General features: G+C 39.2%; 1 protein-coding gene across 13 annotated transcripts in view; it reads left to right on the top strand.

The window, feature by feature from the left end:
* Positions 1-710: 710 nt before the first annotated feature.
* Positions 711-25,430, top strand: part of LOC121664927 (phosphatidylinositol-binding clathrin assembly protein-like) — a 29,073-nt gene continuing 4,353 nt past the window's right edge. For 3 of the 13 annotated variants that reach the window (XM_042028662.1, XM_042028672.1, XM_042028652.1), the window contains exons 1-21: positions 712-1,134; positions 8,848-8,990; positions 10,181-10,256; positions 11,075-11,177; positions 11,372-11,465; positions 11,570-11,681; positions 12,716-12,822; positions 13,433-13,474; positions 16,829-16,914; positions 18,001-18,124; positions 18,767-18,903; positions 19,200-19,303; positions 20,128-20,274; positions 20,715-20,774; positions 20,873-20,983; positions 21,637-21,768; positions 21,885-21,915; positions 22,384-22,504; positions 24,421-24,444; positions 24,572-24,628; positions 24,958-25,065. In XM_042028662.1, the coding sequence (XP_041884596.1) occupies positions 1,002-1,134; positions 8,848-8,990; positions 10,181-10,256; positions 11,075-11,177; positions 11,372-11,465; positions 11,570-11,681; positions 12,716-12,822; positions 13,433-13,474; positions 16,829-16,914; positions 18,001-18,124; positions 18,767-18,903; positions 19,200-19,303; positions 20,128-20,274; positions 20,715-20,774; positions 20,873-20,983; positions 21,637-21,768; positions 21,885-21,915; positions 22,384-22,504; positions 24,421-24,444; positions 24,572-24,628; positions 24,958-25,065 (2,052 nt within the window). In that variant the 5' untranslated portion in view covers positions 712-1,001. Of the gene's footprint in view, positions 1,135-8,847; positions 8,991-10,180; positions 10,257-11,074; positions 11,178-11,371; positions 11,466-11,569; positions 11,682-12,715; positions 12,823-13,432; positions 13,475-16,828; positions 16,915-18,000; positions 18,125-18,766; positions 18,904-19,199; positions 19,304-20,127; positions 20,775-20,872; positions 20,984-21,636; positions 21,769-21,884; positions 21,916-22,383; positions 22,505-24,420; positions 24,445-24,571; positions 24,629-24,957; positions 25,114-25,430 lie in introns of those variants that run through there. The other 10 variants (XR_006016170.1, XM_042028636.1, XM_042028682.1 and 7 more) reach the window with 9 other exon arrangements.

A 25,430-nucleotide genomic window follows, 5' to 3' on the forward strand; every position in this document is an offset into this window, starting at 1 on the left:
TCCCCTCGTCCACCCCTCGGCAGCACGGCCCCCGCTCCTCCGCCGGTGCTTCTCCCACCGCAAACTCGCCGTGACGACTCGTCAGATTTTTAATTCATACCCACCCACGAAACAAAGAGCCGGCGGGCAATTCCCTGAAAGGAGGCTGTAGCCAGGTGGGGAGTGGCCTCTTCTCCCAGGCAGATAGCGACAGAACGAGAGATCATAGTCTCGAGCTGCACCAGGGGAGGTTTTGGTTGGACATTAGGAGGAATTTCTTCACAGAAAGGGTGATTAGACATTGGAATGGGCTGCCCAGGGAGGCGGTGGAGTCACCGACCCTGGAGGTGTTTAAGAAAAGACTCAGTGCCATGGTGTGGTTGACATGGTGGTGTCCCGTCACAGGTCGGGATCAATGATCGCAGAGGTCTTTTCCATCCGAGTTGATTCTGTGATTTTGTGATGCTGGGGGCGGCGAGTCACGGAGCGCCTCGGCGCTGCGGGGGGTGGGTCCCCACCGCCCGCGGACACCTGAGGCCCGGCGGGCGGGGCGGCCTTGGCTCCTACCCCGCTCCTGCTCCCGGCCCCGTTCCGATCCCGCTGCCGGCCCCGTTCCGATCCCGCTCCCGGCCCCGCTCCACTCGGGCCCCGGCCCCGCTCGGCAGCGGCGGGGCGGGCGCGGGGCGGGCGCGGGGCGGGCGCGCGGTCACCTGACGCCGCGGCCGCCGCCATTTTGTCTGTGAGCGTAAATGTGAAAGGGAAAGCCGGGGCGCACCCGCGGGCGGAGGCGGTAGCGCCGAGTGGCGCCGGGAGCCGAGCGATCGCCGCTCCAAGGAGCAGCGGGAAGAGCCCCGCGGCGGCGGCCGAGAGGAGCCGCTGAGGCGGAGCCCGGCGAGCGCTCCCGCCGGAGGGAGCCGCCGGCGCCCTTCCCTCGGGAGGCTGCGCTCGCCCCCGGCCGCGGGGGAGCCGCCGCCCCGGCCTTGCGTGGGGACCGCGGCGGAGCCGCCGCCAGGGCCGCGGCGATGATGTCGGGGCAGTCGATCACCGACCGCATCACGGCGGCGCAGCACAGTGTGACCGGCTCGGCCGTCGCCAAGGCTGTGTGCAAGGCGACGACCCACGAGGTGATGGGCCCCAAGAAGAAGCACCTGGACTGTGAGTAGGACCCGGCGGCGGGGCCGGGTGGGCCCGGGGTTGGAGCTCCGAGCAGCCGGGGAGCGGGCCCTCCGGCCGCGGGCGGGGGACAGGGGAGAGCCGGCCGCTTGCACCTGGAGCGGGGGGTCCTGTAAATCTGGGTGGACTTGACTGGCGTGATCTCCAGAACTTATTTTCCACGTGGAGGGAGCGAGGTTTGTAACACCCTGTCGCGCCCGGGGAGCAAAAATATTCCAGCCTCATGAGCTGTTGCCGGTGAGAGCTGCTTAGCTCTTGTGCTCTGGATACAGTGGTGCTTTTTAATCCGGCACCTGGGGAAAAGGTGGGTTTGCTGTTGCAAGCCAGAATTTAATTTTTTAAGCGCTGTTTCGTCCTTGTGTGCATCCTGTGGATTACAGCCGTTTAAATATTCCGAACATTTCCTGAAATATCATAGTTTTCTGTCTTACGGCTCGCGAGACTAGGTAAAAGATTAGAAGCGAGGTAAAGGGAAGGGGATAGGTTGACCAGTGCATCTCTTCTGGATGAGAGAATGTTGCCGATAATACATTTAAACTTAATATCTTACAACCCCTTTCTCTATACCAAAAGATGCAGAGAGTTACCCCTGAAATCTACAGAAATACCGGTGGTGTTGCTTGCCTACAGGCTTTAGTAATAGGGTAGCAGTTGGAGTTCCTGTCTGACTGCTCGTAAGTGCACAAACCTTGTACGTTCTGTAGCACACCCGCTCCCCAGCGCGTAAAAGCGAGATTAAGTGTGTGTGTGTGTTTCCATTAAGGAGAGGAAAAAAGGCGTGAAGCCTTTTGCTGGTTTCTTCTAAGACAGGCTGGTAGTTTTGCACGATTCGTACAAGTTGATGGTACTAAAGGAGCTGCTGTTCAGACTCTCAGCAGAAGCGTTCTGGGTTATATTGTTTGAGGATAGTTGGGATGTGTGACCCTGTGACACTGGTCTGCTCATACTGGCCTGTGTGAGAGCTTTCAGTGTGGATCAAACAGTTAAAACCAGCCAAATATGTATTTCACTTGTTACTGATCGGAATGGGTGGGATCCAGCTACAGTAGCAAATATTGCAGCTATTGTGTTGAAATTAAAAGCCTTAAAACTGGGTAACTGACAATTTCTTTTTAAAGATACCTTTCTAAAGTTACCTTATTTCTACTGGTCTTGTGTTCTGCCAGTGGTACAAGTTAATGAGGTAACTCCTGAGTCCAGAAAAGGCAACATAACAGGAAGCCAGAAAGTGGTTACAGTTTGCTCAATAGTTTGAAAGCTGCTGAATCCTAAAAGAGGTAGTGTGTTATTTGAAGATATTATTGAAATAATGTCATCTACTATAAGTCACCCTTAGAAAAGAAGAAAATGGAAACATGGAACAATTCTTAACTTGAGAATATCATAAACTGAGATTGCCTTTTGACTAACAAGTTTCTTTTGATCCCAGTCTGTTTAGAGCTGTTAGTCAGTCTCCTGAAGGTCCCTTTCTGTGCCAGATAAGTTCTGTTTTCTGGTGTGATTCATTTGCTCAGACTTTGACCTAAGACAGACAAAAATCTTGTTGTTGTGACTTGGTATCTGAGGAATGATTTGGTGGGGTAGGGAAAAAAAGATGTGAAATACGGTACCTTAAATATGACGGTAAGGGGTTAAAAAAATCCCAATGAACATGCTGGTGTCTTCATCAAGCGTACCTAGACACTGCTTTTCAAAGATCTGCAGCCCTTTGAGTGGCACTTCTTATTTTGTCACTTGTACACAAGACTTACTTGTATTAAATGCGAGCAGGTAGACATGAAATACTGTAATCTCTGGGGAAAAAAATCACAGAGTATGTTATTCCAAGATACAGTGCAAGTAGTTCCCAATTTAAGTACATTATGAAGGAAAACATAGCTTGGATTTAATGTAAAACTCTGGTAGTTGTACTCTGGTCACTACGTGTGTGTGTCATTCAAAATGCTACACCATCTGGTATTATTTGTAATTGCTGCTCAGGAAAAAGCTTTACCAGGAACATTTTTTTGAGAGTTGCTGTAGTTGTATCAGAGATTGTGGAGGAGTATCAATTTGTGCTCTCTGTTCAGATTAATTCTTAAAATCCCCTTACTGCCAAGTTTCCTCAGTAAGAAAAACTGGGGTATTACAATATAGGTTTTTATAGAAATATGTTACATATGCAGTGTCTGAACTCGTATTTAAGAGTCTTGGGGTTTGACTACTAATTGCTGAGTAGTATAGTCATATTTTACTTTAAGAGTGAAAAAGCACCCACAAAAAAACAACCCCAAAAATCTAAGCAATGTCAGTGGGAATACTTGGGGATTTACCTTTCAAAGTAGGTCACAGTGTCCTAAATAAGTCAGCAGATCTATTTCTGTAGTATTTTGTAATATTTTTGGATAATATAATAAGCTATATAGAGGCTGATCATTCCTCTTAGTGGAGCACCTGAACGTCTTGTCTCTTCTTTCCTAGTGTGGGTCCGCTCACTTCCCTCAGCCTTCTGAGTGTGGTTTGCAGCAGAGTGGGGCTGTTACGCTTTTGGAGGCAAACCTGCTCTTGTCTAATACTGAAGAGTCACAAGAAAAAAGAATAAGTTAAAGCTGTAGCCAAGCTGGTAACTGGAAGAGTAGACTTGTGTGTAGACCAAAACTTGGAAAAAACAAACCCCTAAATTAATTGCAGCTTAAACTTTTAAATTAACACAGTAATGAAAAAACAGCTCCTGTTTAACTTGTATACAGCCCACTTAAGAAACGCAGGGGAGGGGAAGGTAGTTAATGTTGCTAATCAAGACTTAGAACTTCCATATGTATACAAGCTTTGGAAACCTTCTAAGTAGTGGTAATTCTGGCAGTGTAATTCTGGTACTGCCCATTCTTTCTTTTGGCAGCCAGAGCTTTTTGACTGTCAAGTGAGTGGTGATGCAGTGTGATTCTTGCAGAGATGTGTAAGTTGTGATACAGGACAAAGGCAGTTTCTTGAACTCTTTACACAGACTAGTGGCTGTCATTAATTTGAAGCTCTTTAGCAATTTGTGAAGTTTTTCAGTACAAAAATTGAGGAAATTTAACTTGAACAAAAAAAATAGGTAATATTGTTGGAATCTATATATGGGGGTTGTATATAGCTTTTAAAAAAAAACATTATGGGCTGTCTGTCCTGTATCCTTGTTTAGTGGGGGAGTGGAGCAGAATAGCTGAATTGCTTTGCTTCTGGTAAAGTAACTCAAAATTCAGATTTAGCTGTTATTATTTAACTGAAGCTTAAAGATTGCTCTCAAATGTGCACTACAAGAGCACATTGGCATAGCAATGTTTGTAACAGTTGAGTGCTATCTTTTAAGTCTTCCAGCAAAACTGGTTGCATTCCTTGGCTAACATTGAGAAAATTGGCTGAAGTGGCTCTGATGTTCTACATTTTTGTAATGTGCCATTTATGATGCAACTTTCTAGAAGAAAATGTATTTTTTTTTTTAAGATTGCTGGGGCTGAGGACAATCGTCTTAATTCTTACATCTGTCTTAGAGCAGCTTCAGTCCTTCAGTTCAGCTTCCAAAATGGAAGAAATACATTCATATTAAACCTCTATGGTTGCCTTTAACTTATGTATGTACAGCTCTCTGGAGAGAGATTCCTGACTCAAGGAAATTATTATTTTTCCTGTTACTTAAAAGTTGAAAAGTGTGTCAGTTTTTGTTGGTGCCTGGCTGAGAATTTTCCAAAAACCTGATATATGTATATTTTATTTTGTTTTTAATATCTGGATTTATGCATGCTGTTCTCTGAAGAGCTATATAGCTTCATAGATGATGTGCCAGTATTTCAGATGAGTTGTGGAAAAGAAATACTCAGTACTCTTCTAGGCAGTAAGATTTCCACAGCTCTTCCAGGCTGCTTGGAAGCCCCTATGGTACTCTTCTGGTTTAAAGCTGTTCAATTTTTTTCAATTTTTTTTTTCTTTTCTTTTTCCTTTTTTTTTTCCTGTGTGATGTTAACATGTTTCTAAATTCCATTCTAGAAATAGCACCACAGTTTCACTTGCAGTTGAAATGATTCCTCTGGGTAATTGGCAAAATGCTTTGAGTGGTGAAGTGTTTATGTAAGTACTGCGATAAGAAAATGAGCATCACTCACCCTATGCATTTCATTCCAATTTTTGCTGCCAACATCCATGTTACTGTTGCCCAGCTGTCAGTCTCTCAGGTGCATGTGTTCCTTTTTACTTCCAGATGTATGGGGATAATAGCCTTTTCCTTCTGTGCTACCAGCTGTAATAGATCCCTACAGTTGTCTCTATATAGATACTCCTGTTGCAGGCTTAGAAGAATCATATTAGAGAAGGGGCACTTTTCTTTTTATGTGTCTCAATTGCAGAATTAAAATGTAATGCCAGCTTTATTTTTATTACTAGTTGTAAAACAGTAATTTAAAAAAATACCCCAAGTAGCCTTATTGAAGGCTTGAAGTGGCCTTATTTTTAAACTTGTGCTTTTGCAACACACTCTTAAGAAAGTCTAGTTTTGTCTTAAAAAATGCACTGAGATTTTTTGCTTTGTTTAGTATTTTAGAGACGTTTTGTTTGTCTAAGCATGTGTTCTTCAGTATTGGTAACTGTGGCTTATTTGTTAGGGTGTTGAAGGAGACTTTGGAATGAAAGACCATGCTGTTCTGACTACCCCCTGTAAAAATTGTCTTCAGGGCAGCCTGTGGGTGTTGTCTTCAGCGCGTGTCTCGAGTGCATGGGACTGGCAGCTCACTCAGGCCCTCGAACCTCAGTCACAGCTTGAATTAGACTCCCAGTGGCCCTGCCTATGTGAAGTATTTCATTTTGGTTGCCTTTTGAAATGGACAGACATGTATCTTACAGAAGCCAGTAGCACTTGCTAAAAACTTACTAGCACTTCCACAGAAGTGCCCACACTTGAGAATCAAACAATAACGAGAGCTTCTCAAATACAGCAGAGCTCTGTCAGCTCCACTCTGTTACTGTCACTTGACAGAAGACATCTGCATGGCTTCTTGTGGAAGTAAACCTTTTTCCTGGCATAAGCCAAAAAAATGTTTTGTCTGTTTTATGAATGTGGGGCTTAAGGAGGGTTCACGAGTTAGAGCATTGGATGCAGGTGCTAACAGTAGGATTCCTGTCACATTGTGCCCGAGCAGCACTGTAAGAACACTCAATAGCAGTCGCAGACATTAGAACGTGCAAAGGATCTCCCAGTGTTAGCATCATCTTGGCGTCTGCTGGAACATCTGCTGGGAGACCTTAGCTTGAGGGAAGGTGACAGGACTGAAATCTCTCTGGAGAGCGCTGGCAAAATATGAATGAAAATAGCTTGGCTAGCTTGACTGGAGAGCAGCAAGATTTTAGGTTTTAGCCTGGATCTTCCTTCCTTTCATCTGTTATTTAATAAGCACGTTTAATATTGAAAAATCTTCAGTGAAAAATTTGGCTTGCTTACTGCTTATGTGAAGGAAAAGGATTTTGTGCTGAATTAATATTTTTGACAGGCTGTGTAGTCATTGACCTCAGCAGATCAATGGAATTTCTTTAACTGTTACCTAGTGTTATAGGTATCACATTTTATAGAGTTCGTGGGATTTTTGTTGGTTGGGTTTTTTTTGTTGCTTGGTTGGTTTTTATAAACTAAGAGTAGGACTTGTAGTAGTCCTGTAACATTTCTGTGCTGGGTACAGACACATCAGCTGCTGCTCTTAGACACTGCTCAGTATTTTCCATATATCTCTATAATACTTGATTATAAACTGATTGGATTTAGGAAGACTTAGTTGCCTTAGTGTATTTTGAGAGAACTACTTAGAAATGTCGTAACAAAATCCTCATTCCGTTGATGAGGCTGTTGAATTACAATTTAGTATTTTTTCTATGTATAAATTCTGGGATTGGGACTTGCTTCATTATATGGGGCAATAATTGCCTGTGAACTGTTTGGACTTCTAGGTTAAAGTACTTCTTAATTTGACAGAACATATGATGATATAGCCATGAGTAGGGAGAAGTAGCTAAAAAATTACATGGGTTTTGAGAAACTTCACATTTGTAAGTATTGAACTATTTGAATACTACTCAGCAATAACGTTTTGATGTACAGCTTGCTTAAAGCTTCTTTCCAGTGCTCTTCTTTTTGTTCAGTTATTTCAGCATTTTTGTGTGTTGATAATGAGCGAAAGTTTTCATCCCAGCTTCCACATTTTGTACATACTTGGAAACTTCTGACACCTGAATGAAATTAGTAACTTACTACAACTTGCATTTTATAGCTTTTTGCCTTGATGAGATACTATCTAAAATTCTTTACTCTGTTAAAATTACTCTGGTTATTAAACTATTTTAAACAGTGATCCTTAATCAAAGGATTTTGTTCTTAATAAACTGATCTTTAATTAAGGTACATCTGTAATATACGCTGTGCACTAGAAAGATAAAAATCCTAAATGCAGTATTTCTGTGAAGTACTTTGTCCTAAACTATCGATGTGTGAGTTCTAAGTTCACATTTAAATTGCTTACGATGACACGGTCTGTCCTCTCCGTGCTGCTTCCAAGGCAGAGGAGTTGGCTGTTTCAGTGGTGCCAACACCCTGGAATTCAGTTGCTGCCTGGCTTCCCAGGCACCTGCCCCTCTTCGGGTCCTTACCAGACAAGTCCCACAAACAGCAATGGGCTCTGCTGCCAACGGGCTGCTCACAAGCTCAGCTTAAATGAGAGGTCACAAAGGAAGCTTTTCAAACCAGATGTTTGTTTTACTGGCTTTGCCCAGTCCTTAGGGTGTACTTTGATCACACCTGAGCCAAATTTAGCACAGAGAGAGAAATAAACGTCTGATGTGCATGTCTTGAGGGGTTTAGAGTAGTCCTGGATTCAGTTCTCTGCTCTTTTCTCAGCCAGTACCTTCTTTAGCCTTCTCAGGCAAGTGCTCTTCCCATGTGTCTGCTGGAGCCTGTTCTGGTTTTGTACCAAATTTCAGGCAGAGTCTTGAACCTCTCTGTCTCTGACCTCCCAAGTTAATGTTCTACTATTGAGTTTATTGTCAGTCTAGGACACAAAGGGCTTTTTTATATGAAAGCCTGAGACCCACCATGATCCACCGCAAACTATTCAGTAGGCTTGTGACCAGGCGTTTTTTAAGCTAAGTGGAAGGGTGGATAGATGCAAATTCTTGCTCTTAATTCTTACAGAAAAGAGGCTTATTTTACAGATTTGTAGCATCTCATTTGCCATCATGTGTAAGTACTCAGGCGTAGGTCAGAGTGGCAGGCTTGTGCTGCCTGTTGATCTCACGAGGTTGGGATGTCTCAGCTCTTCCTTGCTTCTCAGATTTTCACTCTTTTTGCTAGATTGAGTGGCCTCAGGCATTGAGCATCCAGAAGGTTGCTTACATTGGCTTTCAGAGACTAATTTGGGCTCCCTTGTGTATCTAATGGAACAGGTTATTTATTGATAATATAAGAGATATTGGGACTCGGTAAAATTATTGAAATATCTCTGAAGTTCATACATGGAGTCTTTCAGTAAAATGCAGTGAATCTGAGTAAGGAGGGTAAAGGAGCTCAATTATTTCTTAAACAAGGAACTGAAGTTAATGCTTCCAGTAAGAATTCTCAGTGTAAAAAACACAAAATAACATGTTGATCCTCTGAGCATGTAACTCATTGTAATGCTTTAATTCTTTTCCCCTTTAATTTAGATCTAATACAGTGCACAAATGAAATGAATGTGAATATTCCACAGTTGGCAGATACACTCTTTGAGAGAACTGCAAACAGTAGCTGGGTTGTAGTGTTCAAAGCTCTAATTACAACACACCACCTCATGATGTATGGAAATGAGGTAAGACATGATTTGTTCTTTTAAAGTCTCCTTGACAGCTTTTAAAAAATTGTGTCAGTCTGTAAAGCATTAGATATGTACTTCAGTTTTTCAAAGATTTTGTTTTTCCTCTGCTGATGGCTCTAAAGTATTTGTCCAGAGGGGGAAAAAAAAATATTTCTTCATGATTTCAATACCAAAATATATCAGTGTTTCCAATTTACCTGCAGCTATCTTGGTTGGTCTGTGAGGGAATGAGTGACCTTTCTAGAATAAAGACTTGAAAAACTTCTGATGAGCTTTACTTCATTAGGGTAGCGCTTATCAGTAAGAGTACAGCAGAAGTCTTGTTAGCACTCCATAAATGTGCAGCCAACCTAATAACAGATAAGAAAGAATACTTGCTAAAGGGGACAGGAATATGGTGACTAGAATATTTGATCTTGCAAGACATCGTCTAATGGGTTGAGTCTTCATATGTTGTTGCTGTTAACATTCCTCTGAAACATCTTTCTACTGCATTTAATTCACTTAATTTTTTTCATCACAATTTTTTAAAAGCTTCCTAGTCAATAATGTGGTGTTAGAAATGTAGCCTCTCTTGCACAAGCCTTATCTTAAAAGCTAAACTTTGGTCAGGTGGCAGTCCTGAACCTGTGTGTGGTCACTGACCTAAGAAATGATTGTTGACTACTGGTAATATTGAAGTGATGATTCTTAAAAGTGCCTTCCAGCCATTAAACTGCTGGGAAAGCTTGGTGATCCTCCTCTCTGCAAAGCTCTATGAACTTGTTTGAAATGACCTGTAAAACATAGTGTGCTCTTCACACTACAGCACTTAGAGCTGTGTCAAACTTCAGGAGCTTGGATAATGCAAGTAGTATTTTTGTTTTGTGTTTTCTAGCTTGTCTGTTTTAAAGTACAAAGTTAACTAAGCAGCTTCCTCTAGGATTATTTGTATTTTATTCATGGGCAGTGATGTCTCTTTGTTTAGTTTAAATTTATATTTTTGCCAAATGGAGTTTCGGGCTTAAGAGGCTTTGCTAAGAAGTATTTTCAGGTTTTCCTCCAAATTTTTCCCTTTTAACTAATTTTTATTGTTGATAGAGATTACTAGAAACAGTTACAAGGTAAATGTAGTTTGCTTGTAATATGCTTCTATATTTTGACTCCCACAACAATTAAATCATCAACTTTTTCTTCACCAACAGCGCTTTATCCAGTATCTTGCATCCCGGAACACTTTGTTCAACTTAAATAACTACCTGGACAAAAGTGCCATGCAGGGTAAGGATCTTTCACTGAAGGAAATAACTACTCCTTTTTTCTCTGAGACGGTACATGTATTGATGCACACTAGGAGCCAAATGACATTTAAATGGAAGGCTATTTTGAGTTTTATTGCATGAGACACCAAAGAATGTCCAGAGAAGAATATAGACACAGGGAAAGTGAGATTCTGAGTTACCTAGGTGAGTGCTAGAAATCTGTTTGTAATGTATGTAGCATTGCTCACACAGCTGTAAATTTTGCTAAGTGAACTCTTGATGCTCATTAGAGTAAACCTGATGAATTGTCAGCACAATAATAACTTTTGTTGTTGCATTTTAAAGCCTCAGGAGTAAATATTTACTGTTAAGGTGCATGGAATGGTAACTAGGTTGTGCTTACAATTAGGGAGAGCTTCTTCAAATCTCTGATAAGTCCTTTAATTACTTCCTAATGGTAGAAAACATTTTTAGGTCTTTATGTGGGTTTTGAGGAATGGCAGATAAGTTACCAAACTCTTCAGCATTTTACTAGGAATATATTTTTGTTCTAATTTCAAGAACATCTTAACAAGAACTGCTTGATGCTTGCCTAATCTTTTATGCTTGGTTCTTGTCTAATATTTTAATGTGTTCAGGTGTTTATTCTCATAATTGCAACAATTGCTTTCCTAATCTTAGCAACTTGGGAAGAAACTAACATCGCATCTCAAGACTCTGGAAAGTGCCTAGGAAGTACTTTTAATGTAAAATAGGCTAGTAGGAGAACAGTTCTTGAAAAGAACTGAAAAACAGTACCCCTTCAAAATGTCTAACTTACAAATGCTTAACTTTTAGGCTATGATATGTCTACCTTCATTAGGCGATACAGCAGATACTTGAATGAAAAAGCACTTTCATATAGACTTGTAGCAGTTGACTTCACCAAAATGAAAAGAGGGTAAGGCTACTGCTGCTGCTTCTGTTTGATCTTTTTCCTATTGCAGGGGGCGGGAGAAGGGGGAACACAGTTGTTCTTGAGCTTGTCATAGAACGCTGTTCTTTTGGCACTTTGAAGCAATATTGTACTGTTGCAACAACACAATGTGTGCTGAGGTCTCTGTATCTTGTAAATGTGTGTCTTTTACTCTGCAGGATAGATGGAGTGATGAGAACTATGAATCCTGAAAAGCTTCTGAAAACCCTTCCAATCATACAGAACCAGCTTGATGCACTCCTTGATTTTGATGTAAGTACTTTAAGCTCAATGTTAAGTAACACTCTCTCATTTTGAAGTGAGAGTTTTATTATTTTGTTAAATACTAATTTACTTTTTCATTGCTTTCTACACAGGCAAATCCAAATGAACTAACAAATGGTGTTATAAATGCTGCCTTTATGCTCCTCTTTAAAGATTCCATTAGACTTTTTGCAGCATACAATGAGGGGATTATTAATCTTTTAGGTATGTGAGAATTTTTCTAGCTTTTGAATTTTTGTGAAAGATACTGAGAAAACTAAACAACATAGGCAATTTCTGACTGCAGTTTCCTAATAAATTGTCTCTGCTCTATTGCTGTTAAATGAAGCCTGTCTTAGTTTTAGTGACCAGGAGCATAGGATTACACATCCACTTCTACCTGGAAGAATACATGTTGAAACAGAAAGTGAAATGAGAGGATGACTGGTGAGACTGGAACAAAGATACCATAAAAGTGCAATGGATAACCTTTGCAATTGGACTGTAAAGGTTTAGTGAGATACATGGTGTTTTGAGTATTTAATTTACTCACAGTATAGCTAAATTCTGTTTTCCTGTACTTTCTTTAAAGCTTGACTTGTCACCTTTGACTGGTACCTGAATCTGCCTGAGCTGATTAGATGAAATGTAGGAGTTTTTGTAGAAGGGTGATAAGCTCTTAACAAAGCTTTTTCATTCCTATTTAAGCAAATTTATGAATGAAATGATCAGTTTGTTCTGTTCATCCATTAGTTTTTACTCAGTTACGTAATTGTAAGTATATAGGTCAAAACCATAAGAAGTGATGGATGTGGTTGATGCTCCTTTTGGTAGGTCAGTTCAGTATATGTAGCCACCTCAGTATCAAAATATATTGATACAGGGTCTAAAAAGGTAAATAAATACCAGGAATATTTTCAAATGATAAGATCATTTGTCTCATTGCCAGCTAATGAGCTGACTTTCTGAAAATATTCACCATAATACCTAATTTAACAATTTGCACTGATTCACATCCATGTTTAATAAATTTTTGCATTATCATGTAATACACTGAAACAGAAAAATCTGTGGTTTTGTATTGACTGACTTACTACAAAAGGTTTCAGGTATTCATGTAAGCTTGAAAATCTGAATAGCTTTGAGTTACTCCTGTCTGTTCTCTTACTGAAGCTTGTCTCAAATTAACTTCTATAATACAGTGTCAACTTTTTGCTGGGGAGGGTATTATCTTACAAGAGTTCTATTTGCATCCTCAGAAAGATATTTTGATATGAAGAAGAACCAGTGCAAAGAAGGCTTGGATATTTACAAAAAATTTCTAGCCAGAATGACCAATTTGTCAGAGTTCCTCAAAGTAGCAGAGGTAAATAAATCTACATGTATGGAAAGGATATAATTTAGCTGTCTGTATTGGTACAGCATCAATATTCATAAAAACACCTTTAAACAGATTGTTTGTTTAACTTCACTATAAAAGGAAGTATTCTAGAGATTAGGTATTTTAAAGATTGTATATGCTTATTAACATGGGGTGGGATTCTGGGGTATCCTTTTTATTAGCCAGACCACAGAAAGCTTTCTGAAGTATCATTATAAATGTTATGGATGCTCCAGAACGTATAAACTGTATGTTACAGGCTATTTAAAGATATTTATAGGGCTCTCCTGTACTGTAAGTGCTAAAAAATGAAGTAGTTTCAGTAAGCGGTGTAGCTGTTTCTAATGCTTTTAGTAGGCTTTTCTGCATGGAAATTAGGCTAGATGAAAAGCTGAGTTTGCCTTGAGATGCATTTTAATGTCTTTGTGACTTCTAAGGTGTGTTCCTAGTGAAACTTGTACCAGTTCAAAAAATTATGAATATCCCTTTTTAATATGCTAGCTTCTATGTCACATTCGGACACTGCTGGGTTTTAGTTCCATTGCCACTGCATGTAGTAACGTACTTTTTTTTTCTTCTTTTTTTGTAAACCCAGCAAGTTGGAATTGATCAGGGTGACATTCCAGATCTTACTCAGGTCAGTGTGCATTGCTTATTGATTAACCCAATTACGTTGTTCTTTGTGTTTTTAAAGGTTGGTGTGTACCATAGTAATCATTCTTCTCAAGACTGTATTCTCTTCTGTGTATTTATAGATGGGAAATAAGTGAAGTAGCTTCTCACATGCATTAAATGTAATCAATCCTTATGCTTTGCAGCTCTTAATGAGATGTTTTGATTTTTAAAGCAATAAAACTCACAGAAAAGAATACTTTTCAAGAACTTCTGGTTTTTATCACAGGGGATTCCATGGCAGGTAAGCCAGAAGTATCTTGCCATACCTAGAGGAAAACCTATTTCACTGTAACTTAATGACAGTGAGCTGGTTCAGTTGAAATTTTTTTCTGTCCCTTAAAGTCTGAAGAATAAATTTGATGTTTCTATATCATGCTGGCTTTGATATTACTCAGTAGTATGAGGGTCATGCACAATGCAGGTTGTGTGCTGGAAAACTCAGTCTGAAAGGTGGAATGCAGGGAAACACTTTCCAATGAGGATAAACTGAGGGGCAGAAGGGAGGTGAGAAAATGGTTTGACCTGGTGAACAGGAAACACTGATAGTCCACAGAGGTCAACAAGGTTATTCTTTGTGAGTCCCTTCAGTTTATAGGGATGTTTCATTTCTCACCTAGGGCCAACCCAACAGAGCAGAGTGTTTGGCTTTTTTCTTTAGCATGGAGTAACCTGCTGAGTGGAATAAACAGCCCCAGGAGACTCGGGCATAAACTGCAGTGCCTTAGAGCTCAATTACTGGAACTGTTGAAGTGCAGCCAGTGAGAAACTAAAAATTTCATGGGTTAATCATGAAAAATATATCTAGTGGGAAGATCTGTGTAAACTTAATCAGTGTCTTTTTAATATGGAAATCAAACCTAAGTCACAAACTTCCATTGTCGCTGGTGTTCATTACTGACTCTAGTATGATTTCCATCTGAAGCCATGCATGCTTCAAAGTATAAATCTAATGCTTGCTCCTAGCATTTAATATTAATCACTTTAAGAACTTGCCTATGTGGTAGGAAAGATACGTGACTGAAACCATCAGGGTAAGAGCAGGTAATGGTTGATCACAGTAGTTTGATGTTTTCTGTTGGTGTTTGATCTTAGTGTCATACTTTGTCTTTTGATTAGTACTGCGGGCTGTATTATGCTAATCACATTATACTCAAGTCTGAAGTTATTTATACCTCCTGGGTTAGTGTGCACTTGTCCACTTAATTTGGTCATTATAAGGCTTTTGAAAGCAGGTGAGGGTTTTTTATTTACTGAGAATAGGGGTATTTAACTTCATTTTGCTGTGGTTTTTACCTGAAACTTTCAGTGACAAAATCCTTAGTATCTACTGTGCCCACAACATTTTATTTCTAATATCTCAGTTGTTTTGTTGTAAGTGCACTTATATTAGAAAAGCAATTCTGAACTGGTGGTAGACCTCAGCATCCTGTGCATTTTGGCAATTTCAGTGCTGCTGTTAAACATTCCACTTAGACAGAAAATTTCATGGCATTTAATGTGAGTTGAATAATTGTACATCCATTTTGTGCCTCTTCAAAAGGATTTGCTAGGATTTCTTAATACTGCCACTTTTGCCTGTTTCTATGAAGAAAGTATTTTCCTTTGTAGGTGCCCTGTTCACAGGGATGTTGCTTTCTGTTTATAGCTGTTCCTGTATTTCATGAATGTAACTGGGTCGTTTCCCTCTGTATGGATGTTACTCTGTCATGTGTTTTGGGGGTGAGGAATGGAGGTGAATCATGAAATACAGCCTTTCTCAAGTCAGTGGCTGGATTAGCCCAGGTGTATTTCCTGACATAAAACTACCCTGTTCACTCAAAGTCTGACATTTTGTTGGATGTCTGCAGTAGTGAGAAAGTTCACAGGAGGTTACTGGATTGTTGGGTTTAGTTCTTGTCGTTGAGGGGGTTGTTCAGAGGGTTTTAGAAAAAGTAATTACAGAATATGCATTTCCATACAAATAAGTTTGAGTGGCTTTGGGAGAAAAAAAAGACAAGGAAAAGCTTTCTGGAATTACGGCAGGGTCTCCTGTTACTAAGATTATCTGAGTAGCTGTGCCATGCAATGCCTTTTGCAAGCTATTGTGCCTCCTGGAAGACAAAAGTATGGGGAAGTTCGGTTGGTTGGGTTTGTTTTGGTTTTTTGGTTGTTGTTTTTTTGTTGATTTGTTGGTTTTTGGGATTTTTTGTCCCTGATACCTTTCCAAAAGGATATTTCTAAATGTCCCCCTTCTGGTTTAGCTGTCTGGGTCAAACACTGAATTTATTCATGACCTGTTGTTGAGGGAACTACGCTGTCTTAGCTTACCTTGCTCTGCTTAAGAAATACAAGGTTACAAGGTCAGGTCTTCGTTTTAAGACAAGCAGTTTTATAGGATTATTCTAATTGCCTTTTTTTTTTTTTTTTTTTTTTAAATCTCTTGACTCATCTAGCTTGAATTGGGAAGCTAGAATTGTGCTCAGTATTTCAAAGGGGAGCCTGCCAAAGCATTGTGTAAATAATATTTTTCCTCTTTCCAGGAAATGTCTTGTTCTAGCTTTTGGTACAGAAGGGCTAGCAAGGGCAAGTTTGTTTTTCCTCCAAACAATGCCTGTCATATCTGTTCTACCTGCTGAAAGTTGGCAAGTGGTAAGAGAGGCTTAATGTCTCTGAAACCCTGCCAGGTGAGGAGGACTGAGCTGGCAAATAGGTTTAAATTTTAGAAATACATTCCCTTAATCTAAATCAGCAGTAGAATTTATTTCACTAGAGTAATAGAGTTGGTTTATCATACAGTTACATGTTGAATAGCTACTTAGTCTGCAGTAGTGTCCTTGGGAGCAGATTAAATTTGATTCCCTGTTTTATCAAACCTAACATCCTGCTGTTGTCAGGCATTTCCACTGCAAGTCTTTGACTGTAAATATTTGAATGGAGAGTGATTGGGTTTTTGTTGTTACGTAGGAAAGTAGATCAAAAATGCCAGGTCTTTGCTTTGGGACTTCTGTGAGTTTAAAGGAGTAGTGCTTAATCATTTCTGGTTATTCAGTTAATTCTAACATAGCAAATGCTGTTGCCAAAACCAAGAATCTAACTTGCATGCACAGAAGCAGAGCCACTCTGGGGGAATCCTTCCTTTGTGCCTCTGTGTTCCCACTCTTTTTAAAGAACCATCACTGAGTAGATAGAATTTGGGTGTGTAGGATGGTAGCAAAACCCAAAGGCACAATTACTGATGTGTGAGGTTGTTTGTTTTTAGTTGGTGAGAAAACTAATCTGTGTACTAAACAGTGATGTGTTGATAGAAGCAGTGTTTTATAAATACTTCCAATTTTAGGCACCCAGCAGCTTGCTTGAGGCACTGGAACAGCATTTGGCTTCTGTGGAGGGAAAGAAAACAAAGGAAGTCTCTGCTGCCAGCAGGTGAGCACCCAGTGAATTACAGCAATGCTCGTAGTTAAGATTTGTCATTGTCATTCTAACAATTTTCAGAATTCAGTCATGTGGTGTTCTTGATTTTTATCCACTTCTGAATGTATCTTCCTAGAAATATAAGTGAAATATCTAGTGAGTAATAGTCTGATAGCTTAGCCACATTTGAAATGTAGGTATGTCTGCCTGTGTCTCAGACAGACTTCTGATTATGCTGTAATAAACAACTGAGCTGAGACCTCGTTTATTATTCTTGTCAGCTTTTACCTGTTTAAAGTCCTTTGACTTGTAAGATTGATAAGGTGTTTCGATTTTGATACTCTTCTTACCCAAGATAGGATGGTATTTATCTAAACTGTTATTATTTATCTTTATATATTTATGGTCTACCTCTCAGACCATGAACTTATCTTGAACTTCTCATAAAAGTTCTTCAGTCCCTCCTCAGAACAGCCAAATTAGCTTAGATATGTTGTGCTAAAAGAAATTGTGTTATTCTTTCTGTCAAATACGGTATTGGGATGTATGAAAATACTTCTGACTGAATAATGAGAGATCTCTTTTGGCATAGACATTCTCCCACAGCAACTTGGTAAATATTGATAAATGTACCAGGCTGAGCTACTTTCCCAGTTTGCTGTCTTTCTCCTCAGATTTTTTTTAAAGAATATAAGGGTTCACTGCCACAGTATTCTGTTCATATATATAATAAATAGGCAATAACTGCTGTGGTTTCTTTGCTGTTACATAGTGTACAAACAACTTTCTGTGCCTCAGCCATTTGAATAACATTCCAGTCTAGTCTAGATAACTTTAAAGAGAAAAGACAACTGCTGTGTTCTGCGTTTTCCAGTTCCTACCTGCTGAAACTCGAGGGAGTGACTCTGTACTCGTGCCTCTTTGTCACCAAACTGTTTTTGGGATGTCTGCTCTTATGTACCAGACAGTAAGGGAAGATGTGACTGGGAATGAGGATAACACATGACTAGATAAGGCACTTGATGATTAAGCTGTAAATTAGGTATACCTGACTGTGGTTTTTTTAATAACATTTTTTTAAATTATTGCTGTTTTTAGAGCCAGTGCCCTATCCAGTGCTGTTTCCACACTTGCCAATACAGGAATGTCATTCAGCCGGATGGATGAGAAAGAAAAGCAGCAGGCACTGGAGGAGGAACAAGTTAGACTGCAGGCACTGAAGGTACAAAGTTTTTAACAAGTTTTGTATTCCAAGATTTTTATAACTGGATAAAATAGTGAGGAAGCTTGCAAGGTCACTTAGTGCTCTATGTGAGGAATGTGAGCTGTGTGAAACATACACCCATGCTTTGACCAGTGCTGTAAAAATGCAGTGGGTGTATCTAGAAGTGTGGGGGATGTAAACCTGAAATGAATGAAAACAAGGTTATGATGTTGCTGCCTTATTATTGGGATGCACATTGGCACAGTGGTTTCTGAACATCTCAATTGAACCATGATGAGACTCATAAAGTAGAGAGATGAGTCTTCCTGTGCAAAGGTCCATTGAGCTGTTTCTCTGAGTGACTATGGAGGGAGCCTGGAATGTGTAGCTTGACTAGAAGTAATTTACATCTAGGCAGTTACGGATTAAAAAATAATTATTTAAAACATCAAATCTCACCTTGGTTTTTACATGCTTTGTTAAAACAAATACTCTTATTTCTAATTTCAACTATTTCTCTGGTTTTAGGACTTTACAGAAGAATAACTGTTTTACTTATTAAGACCATAATTAAAAGTTTCTTCTTGGAAAAGGTCTCCAGGACTCAAATGTTAATAAACAAGTAAGACTAAAATGCCAACTGTCTCTCTCATCTTTCAGGAGCAGCGATTAAGAGAGATCTCTGTAGTGTCAAATTCCACTTCCACATCAGCATCCCCAAGCACTTTGTCAGGAAAAAGTGTGAATACCACTGTCGCTGTTGACCTCTTTGCTACACCAGCACCCACAACAAATAGGTGAGAGATACTTTGCTTTCTGAAAGAAGCAGAAATTACTGCACCGGCCTGTAGCTGCACAATTGACTTCAAAACTGTGATCCTAGTTACCTCTCAGGTACCTTTTGCTGATGCTTTCTTGGTGTACCCACAGGAATTTTGTCAGTAAGTGCTTAACGACCAGTTTGTTGTACCACTATTGTTGATGGGCTGCTAGTGAATAAGAGAAAATGAGATTGGTGTGAGGGTTCATAAAAGCAAGAATACAATGCCTGTTACATATCTTCATATTTCTCTCTCTCTCATTTCTTATTCAGCATGCCCAACCTTTCTAGCGATCTTTTTGATCTTCAGCCTGCCTTTGTTCCAACTGTGCAAAGTACTCCAGCTATATCAACATCAGCAAGCAGTGCTTGGGGAGGTGAGCTCATACCTTGATTTGACTGTTTAAATGATGAGGGAATTCTTAGAATACAAGGTTCATACTTAATTGAATCTGCATCTTAAACCTTAAATATTTTTGCATCCAAACATTCATAAAAAAAATGAAGGAAATAATCTGAAAACTGACAAACTTTCATGAGCACAGCATTAATGTTGATGGAACAAAAGAGTGGAACTGTTCAGTAAAGGGGACAGGGAGAAGAAATGTAACTAAAGATCAAAGTTGAAAAATACTGGGAAATAAAACCATAAAATAAGCAGGTGTAACTGAAAAGATCCTGGACTAGTATTTCCATTTAATTAAGCAATATTTAATATACTTCTCATTTAAAAGGTGTTGGTAACTTCAGAGTTCTTGTAAAAAAGCTGTGGATTCCAGTTTCTTCACCCATCCTTCCAGAGAACGGTCAGGTTAGATGTAAAGAAATGGCTTAAATGCCAAAAGAAGTCAATGTTAACACCATGGTAAATGTTAGTGTTTTAATAGGTGGAATTGCTACTCTTACATGCTATTTAAAAGGTAGATTATTGAAGCCAAAAATGTAGTGTCTGACTTCTTTGATATATGATCTGTCGTTCTCCCCCTCCCACCCAATGTCAATACTAGAAATATTTTCCCTAATAGAGAGCTGTTAGGATTTTTCTCTGAAACTAAAAATGTATATCTAAAAGGGCTGACCATTAGGTGGAGTATTTACAATTTGACTTTGTCTAGAGATTCTCATAGTCAATCATTTCAGTCTGTTTTTCTTTTCCATTATTTGTACTCTGTATTCTTTCCTTCACTTCTGCGTCCGAAAGGTCCTTTCTCGTCTTCAAATGGTTGTGTTGGTTCTCCACCTCATCTGGACATCTTTGACATGAAGCCAGTTGAAGAAGCTGTAAAATCTGCCACCCCTTTCATCAATTCTTCTTTTTCCTCCAAACAAACAGTGGAACTGTTTAGTGGTAAAAAAAACAAACCCCATGTAATTTATTTGCAACTGGAGATAATAATGCTAATAAAGTGGGCCATGGAATCTTCTTGTGGTTTGGGCCAACCTTCACTTTTTATTAACAAGTGAAAGTAGTGCATTAATTCCAGGTGTAGTAAATTATATGCTTCCTTAAACGTTTATTTCAATAGTCAAAATAAATTATTATTTTGTTCTGCTTGCCCAGTCTAGACATCCTAAGACTTGCAGTGTTGCTGAAATCTGCTGATTTCTTTCAAACTGCAACCTTTCTATTTTGTAATGGGGAATGCAGGAGTTACTTGACTTTTCAAATCTGTAAAATAAAAAAAACCTTTTTATAATAGTAAAAATTCTTAACTGCAGACTTAATTGTTGGGCTCCCTCTTCCTTTTTCTCTTTAAAACTGATCTTTTCTTCTCTCTTTTTGCAAAGATGACTTTAGTGGTCATAAACCAACATATGCTTCTGTGTACCATCCTGTGACTGTTGATGGTAATTTGATTTTTTTGGTTTTTTAAAACTTTCTGGTTTCACTGGAATGAATGATATTACTTCATGGGTGTATTTCATTATTCAAATTTTTTTTTCAGGTTTTCCTCTTCATTCAGCTCCTCCGAGTACCACCTCTTCAACAATTAATGTGGACTTTGATGCTGTTTTTGGAGGAAAATCTACAGCACCAGAGTACAGGACTGCAAGTGGTAAAAGCTGCCTTATGACTAATTTATACCCTACAGGCAACAGTTGCTTAACAATTTAGCATAATGGCTATTGTAGTTGAAAATTTAATAACTTAATATATTTGCAAGGTGATTATGGGCTGATAAGAGGCAATCAGTTCAGTTCTAGTTATTTACTTTAAAATTAGCTTTGACTGATTTAATTCTCTGTGTAATAATTGTTTCCTCTCTCTCTGGGGGAACAAACTTTGAACGTGGCCCACTGGATGTCTCCTAATGGGTAAGCGCGTGTTCATTTGTCTTCTGTGCTTTCTCTTGATGCATGATGATGACTTCCCTCTGACTCCATTGAGAGGCAGAGCACTTGCAGAAGTGCAGAACTAGTTGTGTGTGTTGCTTGAAGAATACCTGAGTTAGTTTTTCTCTTCTGTAAAGTATTGTTGAAGTACAATTAAAGATTCTTTTAGATTAGTAGGTACAATATAGTATTACATGAAAAATAAGTTAAACTATGCTTCTATCAAAGTCTTAAATACTTTCATTATGTTGAACCTTCCCATATAAATGCTCAAATTAGTGTTCTATAAAGAAAATACCTCCCTGGCCTATGGATGTAGTTTATTAAATGCAGTGTAACCATTCTGTTAACAGTTGCTTTTATTTTCTTTGTTTAGGTTTTAACTTCCTAGATGATGTGTTGCAACCCACAGTACCACCACAAAGTCAAAGAGCCACTGTAGCCAGCCAGCAAAGTGGAAAAATTTTGGCAAATGACCTTGATTCTTCACTTGCTAATCTAGTAGGAAGTAAGTGTGAAACTTTTAAAATTAGCTTTCCCATTTGTTACTGAAAGTAAAACAAGCTTTTTTTCCCTCCCAAATTAAAACACTTAAGGATTTTGTCTGTTTCTTTTCCCCCACAGATCTTGGCTTTGGAGGAACTCCATCCAAAAAGTAAGTGCATATATGTACTTAGAATATTCTCACATGACTATTTGATAGTCTCTGGCACTAACATGGCAAGAATCTCAACTCTTGAAATAATCTGAAATAATTGAGAAGTGCATTGGAACATAGTGTTTGTGGTCAGCCACTGTAACACAGTGAAGTAGCTCACTTTAGTTAGTTTTGCAATTCCTGTATTTTTATTGAAGTGTTTTTATGAAACACTCTTAAGAGTTACATCAGACTCCAGTTATTATATTGTACAGTGCAGTACTGATAGTTCACTTTTAACATAAACAGAACCCCCAGATTTCACACTTACTGGAGAACAGATACATAAGTAATTACTGAAAATCCTGAGTGTTTCTTCAGATTTCATCTGTGTGCATGCATTAAGGCATGTTTTGGTTTCCTGTTATGTTGTCTTACTCTAGCTGTTGCCCCTCCATGAAAACTAACACCGTGGTTTCATTTTAGGTCAGATATGCAGTGGTCTCAGCCTACAGAGAAAAAACTTACTGGTGGAACAAACTGGCAAGCAAAAACAAGCACATCAACCACATGGAACCCGACTCCCTTACCCACTATTCCACACATGGTAATTTCTGTACTATGCAATCACACTTCATTCTAGCAAATTCTGCTTCTCTGCTTGAGTTAATTTATAAAGGACAAAAAGGCATTTGATACAAGACTGGGGGTAGCAGGGAATGCTCATAGGGTCACACTGAATGAGGTAGAGATTTTAGCATGCATTACTTCCCCTCACTGTAAACCTTGTCCATTAAGGACAAGTGAAAGTCTGATTACCTGTCTCAGTTCATAAATTCTTTTTGGATTGAAATAAATGATCCCAGTCCAGAAAATTCCTGATGTGCATGTTTGAAATACTCCCATTCCCCCTCCCACGCACATGTGCACACAAACATTCACCTTTAAGAATCCTGAGAATGCGTTTTAAGGGCAAAACTGCTGTTCCTTCCAGTCTTTGTTCCTTTTTCAGTTTTATCATTAAAAACTGCTGCAACCCCTGCAAGGCACCTTAATAATGAGGTCAAGCAGCACTCTGGACTTTTGATAATGCTCAACAGCAACTTCGTATTTTTAACACAGTACGAAATGTTAAGTGTATCTTTTATAGTTACTTAAATGAAGAATTTTCATTTCTAGGAGGGATATTTGTAGGCAACTGACTTTTCAATGCTTTTAAAAGAGATTTTTCAAGTGTGTTGTATTTATAATATATTCATATAAATATGAATCACTTCTAAAATATAGCTGTCTTAGAGGGAAGTAGAATGTTCATCTCAGTTATGCATACAACTAGGATAATTACCACATTTGCTGTGAATTTTGGACTGCTGTCTGACTTAATTTTGCAATAAGAACAGTTCTGCTCTAATGCTTGTTTTCCTTGTCTTACATGACTATGCTCATTCAGAATTAGAAAAGTTGAATACAGTATTAAGTCCAGTATTGGATTCAAAAATGAGACTTAAAAATTTTGATGAGAGGGCACAGTTTTATTGCACTTCATGTAAGATTTTTTTGAGACCATATGATCTCTTTATCCTGTCTAGGTGCTCTAGAATGTGTTGTTAGAGTGCCGATGCATTTTTAGTTCTGGAACATAGGGGGGTACCTTACTACCTGTTGATCACTGTGGATTTAAAGTTATGTTTTTATATCATGTGTTCATCAGGTCTAAGCATTTGAGTGTTTTATGCCAGGTGTCTGCTCACGCATTTGCCTGGAACTCCCAACAATTAATGATGTGAAGATCTAGCTCAGCTACAAGCCTCATTAAAATCTGTGCCCCAGAACTGCAAATGTCTCAGTGTCCTGGCTGGGCCTCTGGCACTCAGAACTGACCCTCCAGTTCATGTACCACTGCATCCTATCCCATTGCCAAGTCTTTCATCCAGCACTTGGGTTTCAGTATAATTAGCACTGCTTAACAAAGCATGGCCTTAAGAAGCACATGCATTGCTGTGCTTGTGAACATACCCTGATATAAGGTATTTCTGGCTTAAAATGCTCTTCATTTTTCTTTTTTCATATTGTGATATGTTGCTGACATCAGTTGTTAGTATGTGGGCAACACTGACCTGATTGAACATCTGTTGCTATTCACTTCTTAAGCTGAATGGTCACTGGCTTTCTTGGTTTTTTTTTTATGTCCTTCTCACATAATGGGAGGAAGAAGGAGCATTGCATGCCATGCCCTCTAAAAGCTTCTCACACACGTGCTTGTGCAAGCAATATGCTCACATGTGGCTAGGTGTAGTAAAATTTCTAATTTTGCTGTAAGTTGTACTAGTGGTAGCTTTCTAAGCATAATTGCTGATGCTCCTGTCCTTGCACTTTTTTTCCTCACGCTTTAATTGTTTTAATAAATGAGTCAAGTGTAGTTACAGACTATTACAGTACTGGACTTGAATCCATCCCTGAGTTAGAATTTCCAGCATAAATACCTATTAAATAATTTTCTGTCTTATCCTTTTGCTATGCCAGAATGGAATACACTATCCTGGATATGTAAGTCAGTTTCTTGTAAATACATTGGTTATTTTAAGTACTGAAAAATGTGTTTTTCAAAGTTTTATATATATTACCAAGTATGCATGAGTTTCTCTAAAATATATTAAAATTTTCTTGATTAAAGGTACCTGCTCCTATCACATACCCATTGACCACACCTCAAGTGCCTGTATATGGAATGGTAAGTAACGTGCTTTGTTTTGCATTCCTGAACACTTTGTTGTCTCTGCCAGTACGTTTCATGTCACGCATTGTGATGTTCAAACCACCCTTCAAATTAAATGTATTGGCAATAGTGTGTGAAATCTGGTATGTTTCTCATACTGCATTGAAAGAGATCACTCTGAGGTTTATATAGCAGGGGTTTTTAAAAAACTTTGACTTTATTGTGTGTGTGTGTGTGTATCTATATGTTTATTTTCTACTATACCTAAAATGCAAAAACATGTATTTTCTGGAAGTAGTTTTAATTTTATATATTTGTTTTGTGGGTTTTTGTTCTTTTTACAGGTACCTCCTCAGGTTGGAGCTGCTCCTTTGATGGCACCCCAGTCAATGATGTATACACAGCCTGGTCTAAGGCCAACAAATCCTTTTGCACCTGTTTCTGAAACTCAGGTGAACGGTGCTCTTTAATCTTGTGATGACATTGAAACTTCAGCTTTGGTAAACACAACCAAATGCTTCATAAAGGGCTGCTGGTGTATTTCTCCACATGAAAGTGAGGGGTTCCTCAGTCAAGGGCAGGAGCTTTTGCTGGTGAGGAGGCAAATTCAGATGATGAAATTGCAGGAAGCAAGGAAGAAAGTAAAAAGCAGATTTTTGCCCCTCACTGTTTCAGTATTAAGCAAACAGGGGTGGTGAAGGTATGTAGGTTTCAGTCTCCCTATGACATTAGCTGGGTACTTGGTTTAGTCATACTGACCAGACCAGTGTTGGAAGCTTCCTGAAGGATCAGGTGATGGGGGATTGAAAAAGACATG

The sequence above is a fragment of the Corvus kubaryi genome, unplaced genomic scaffold (assembly GCF_017639235.1).
Source record: "Corvus kubaryi isolate FWS band 111438036 unplaced genomic scaffold, C.kubaryi_AGA036_p1.0 130, whole genome shotgun sequence".
NCBI classification, from domain to species: Eukaryota; Metazoa; Chordata; class Aves; order Passeriformes; family Corvidae; genus Corvus; species Corvus kubaryi.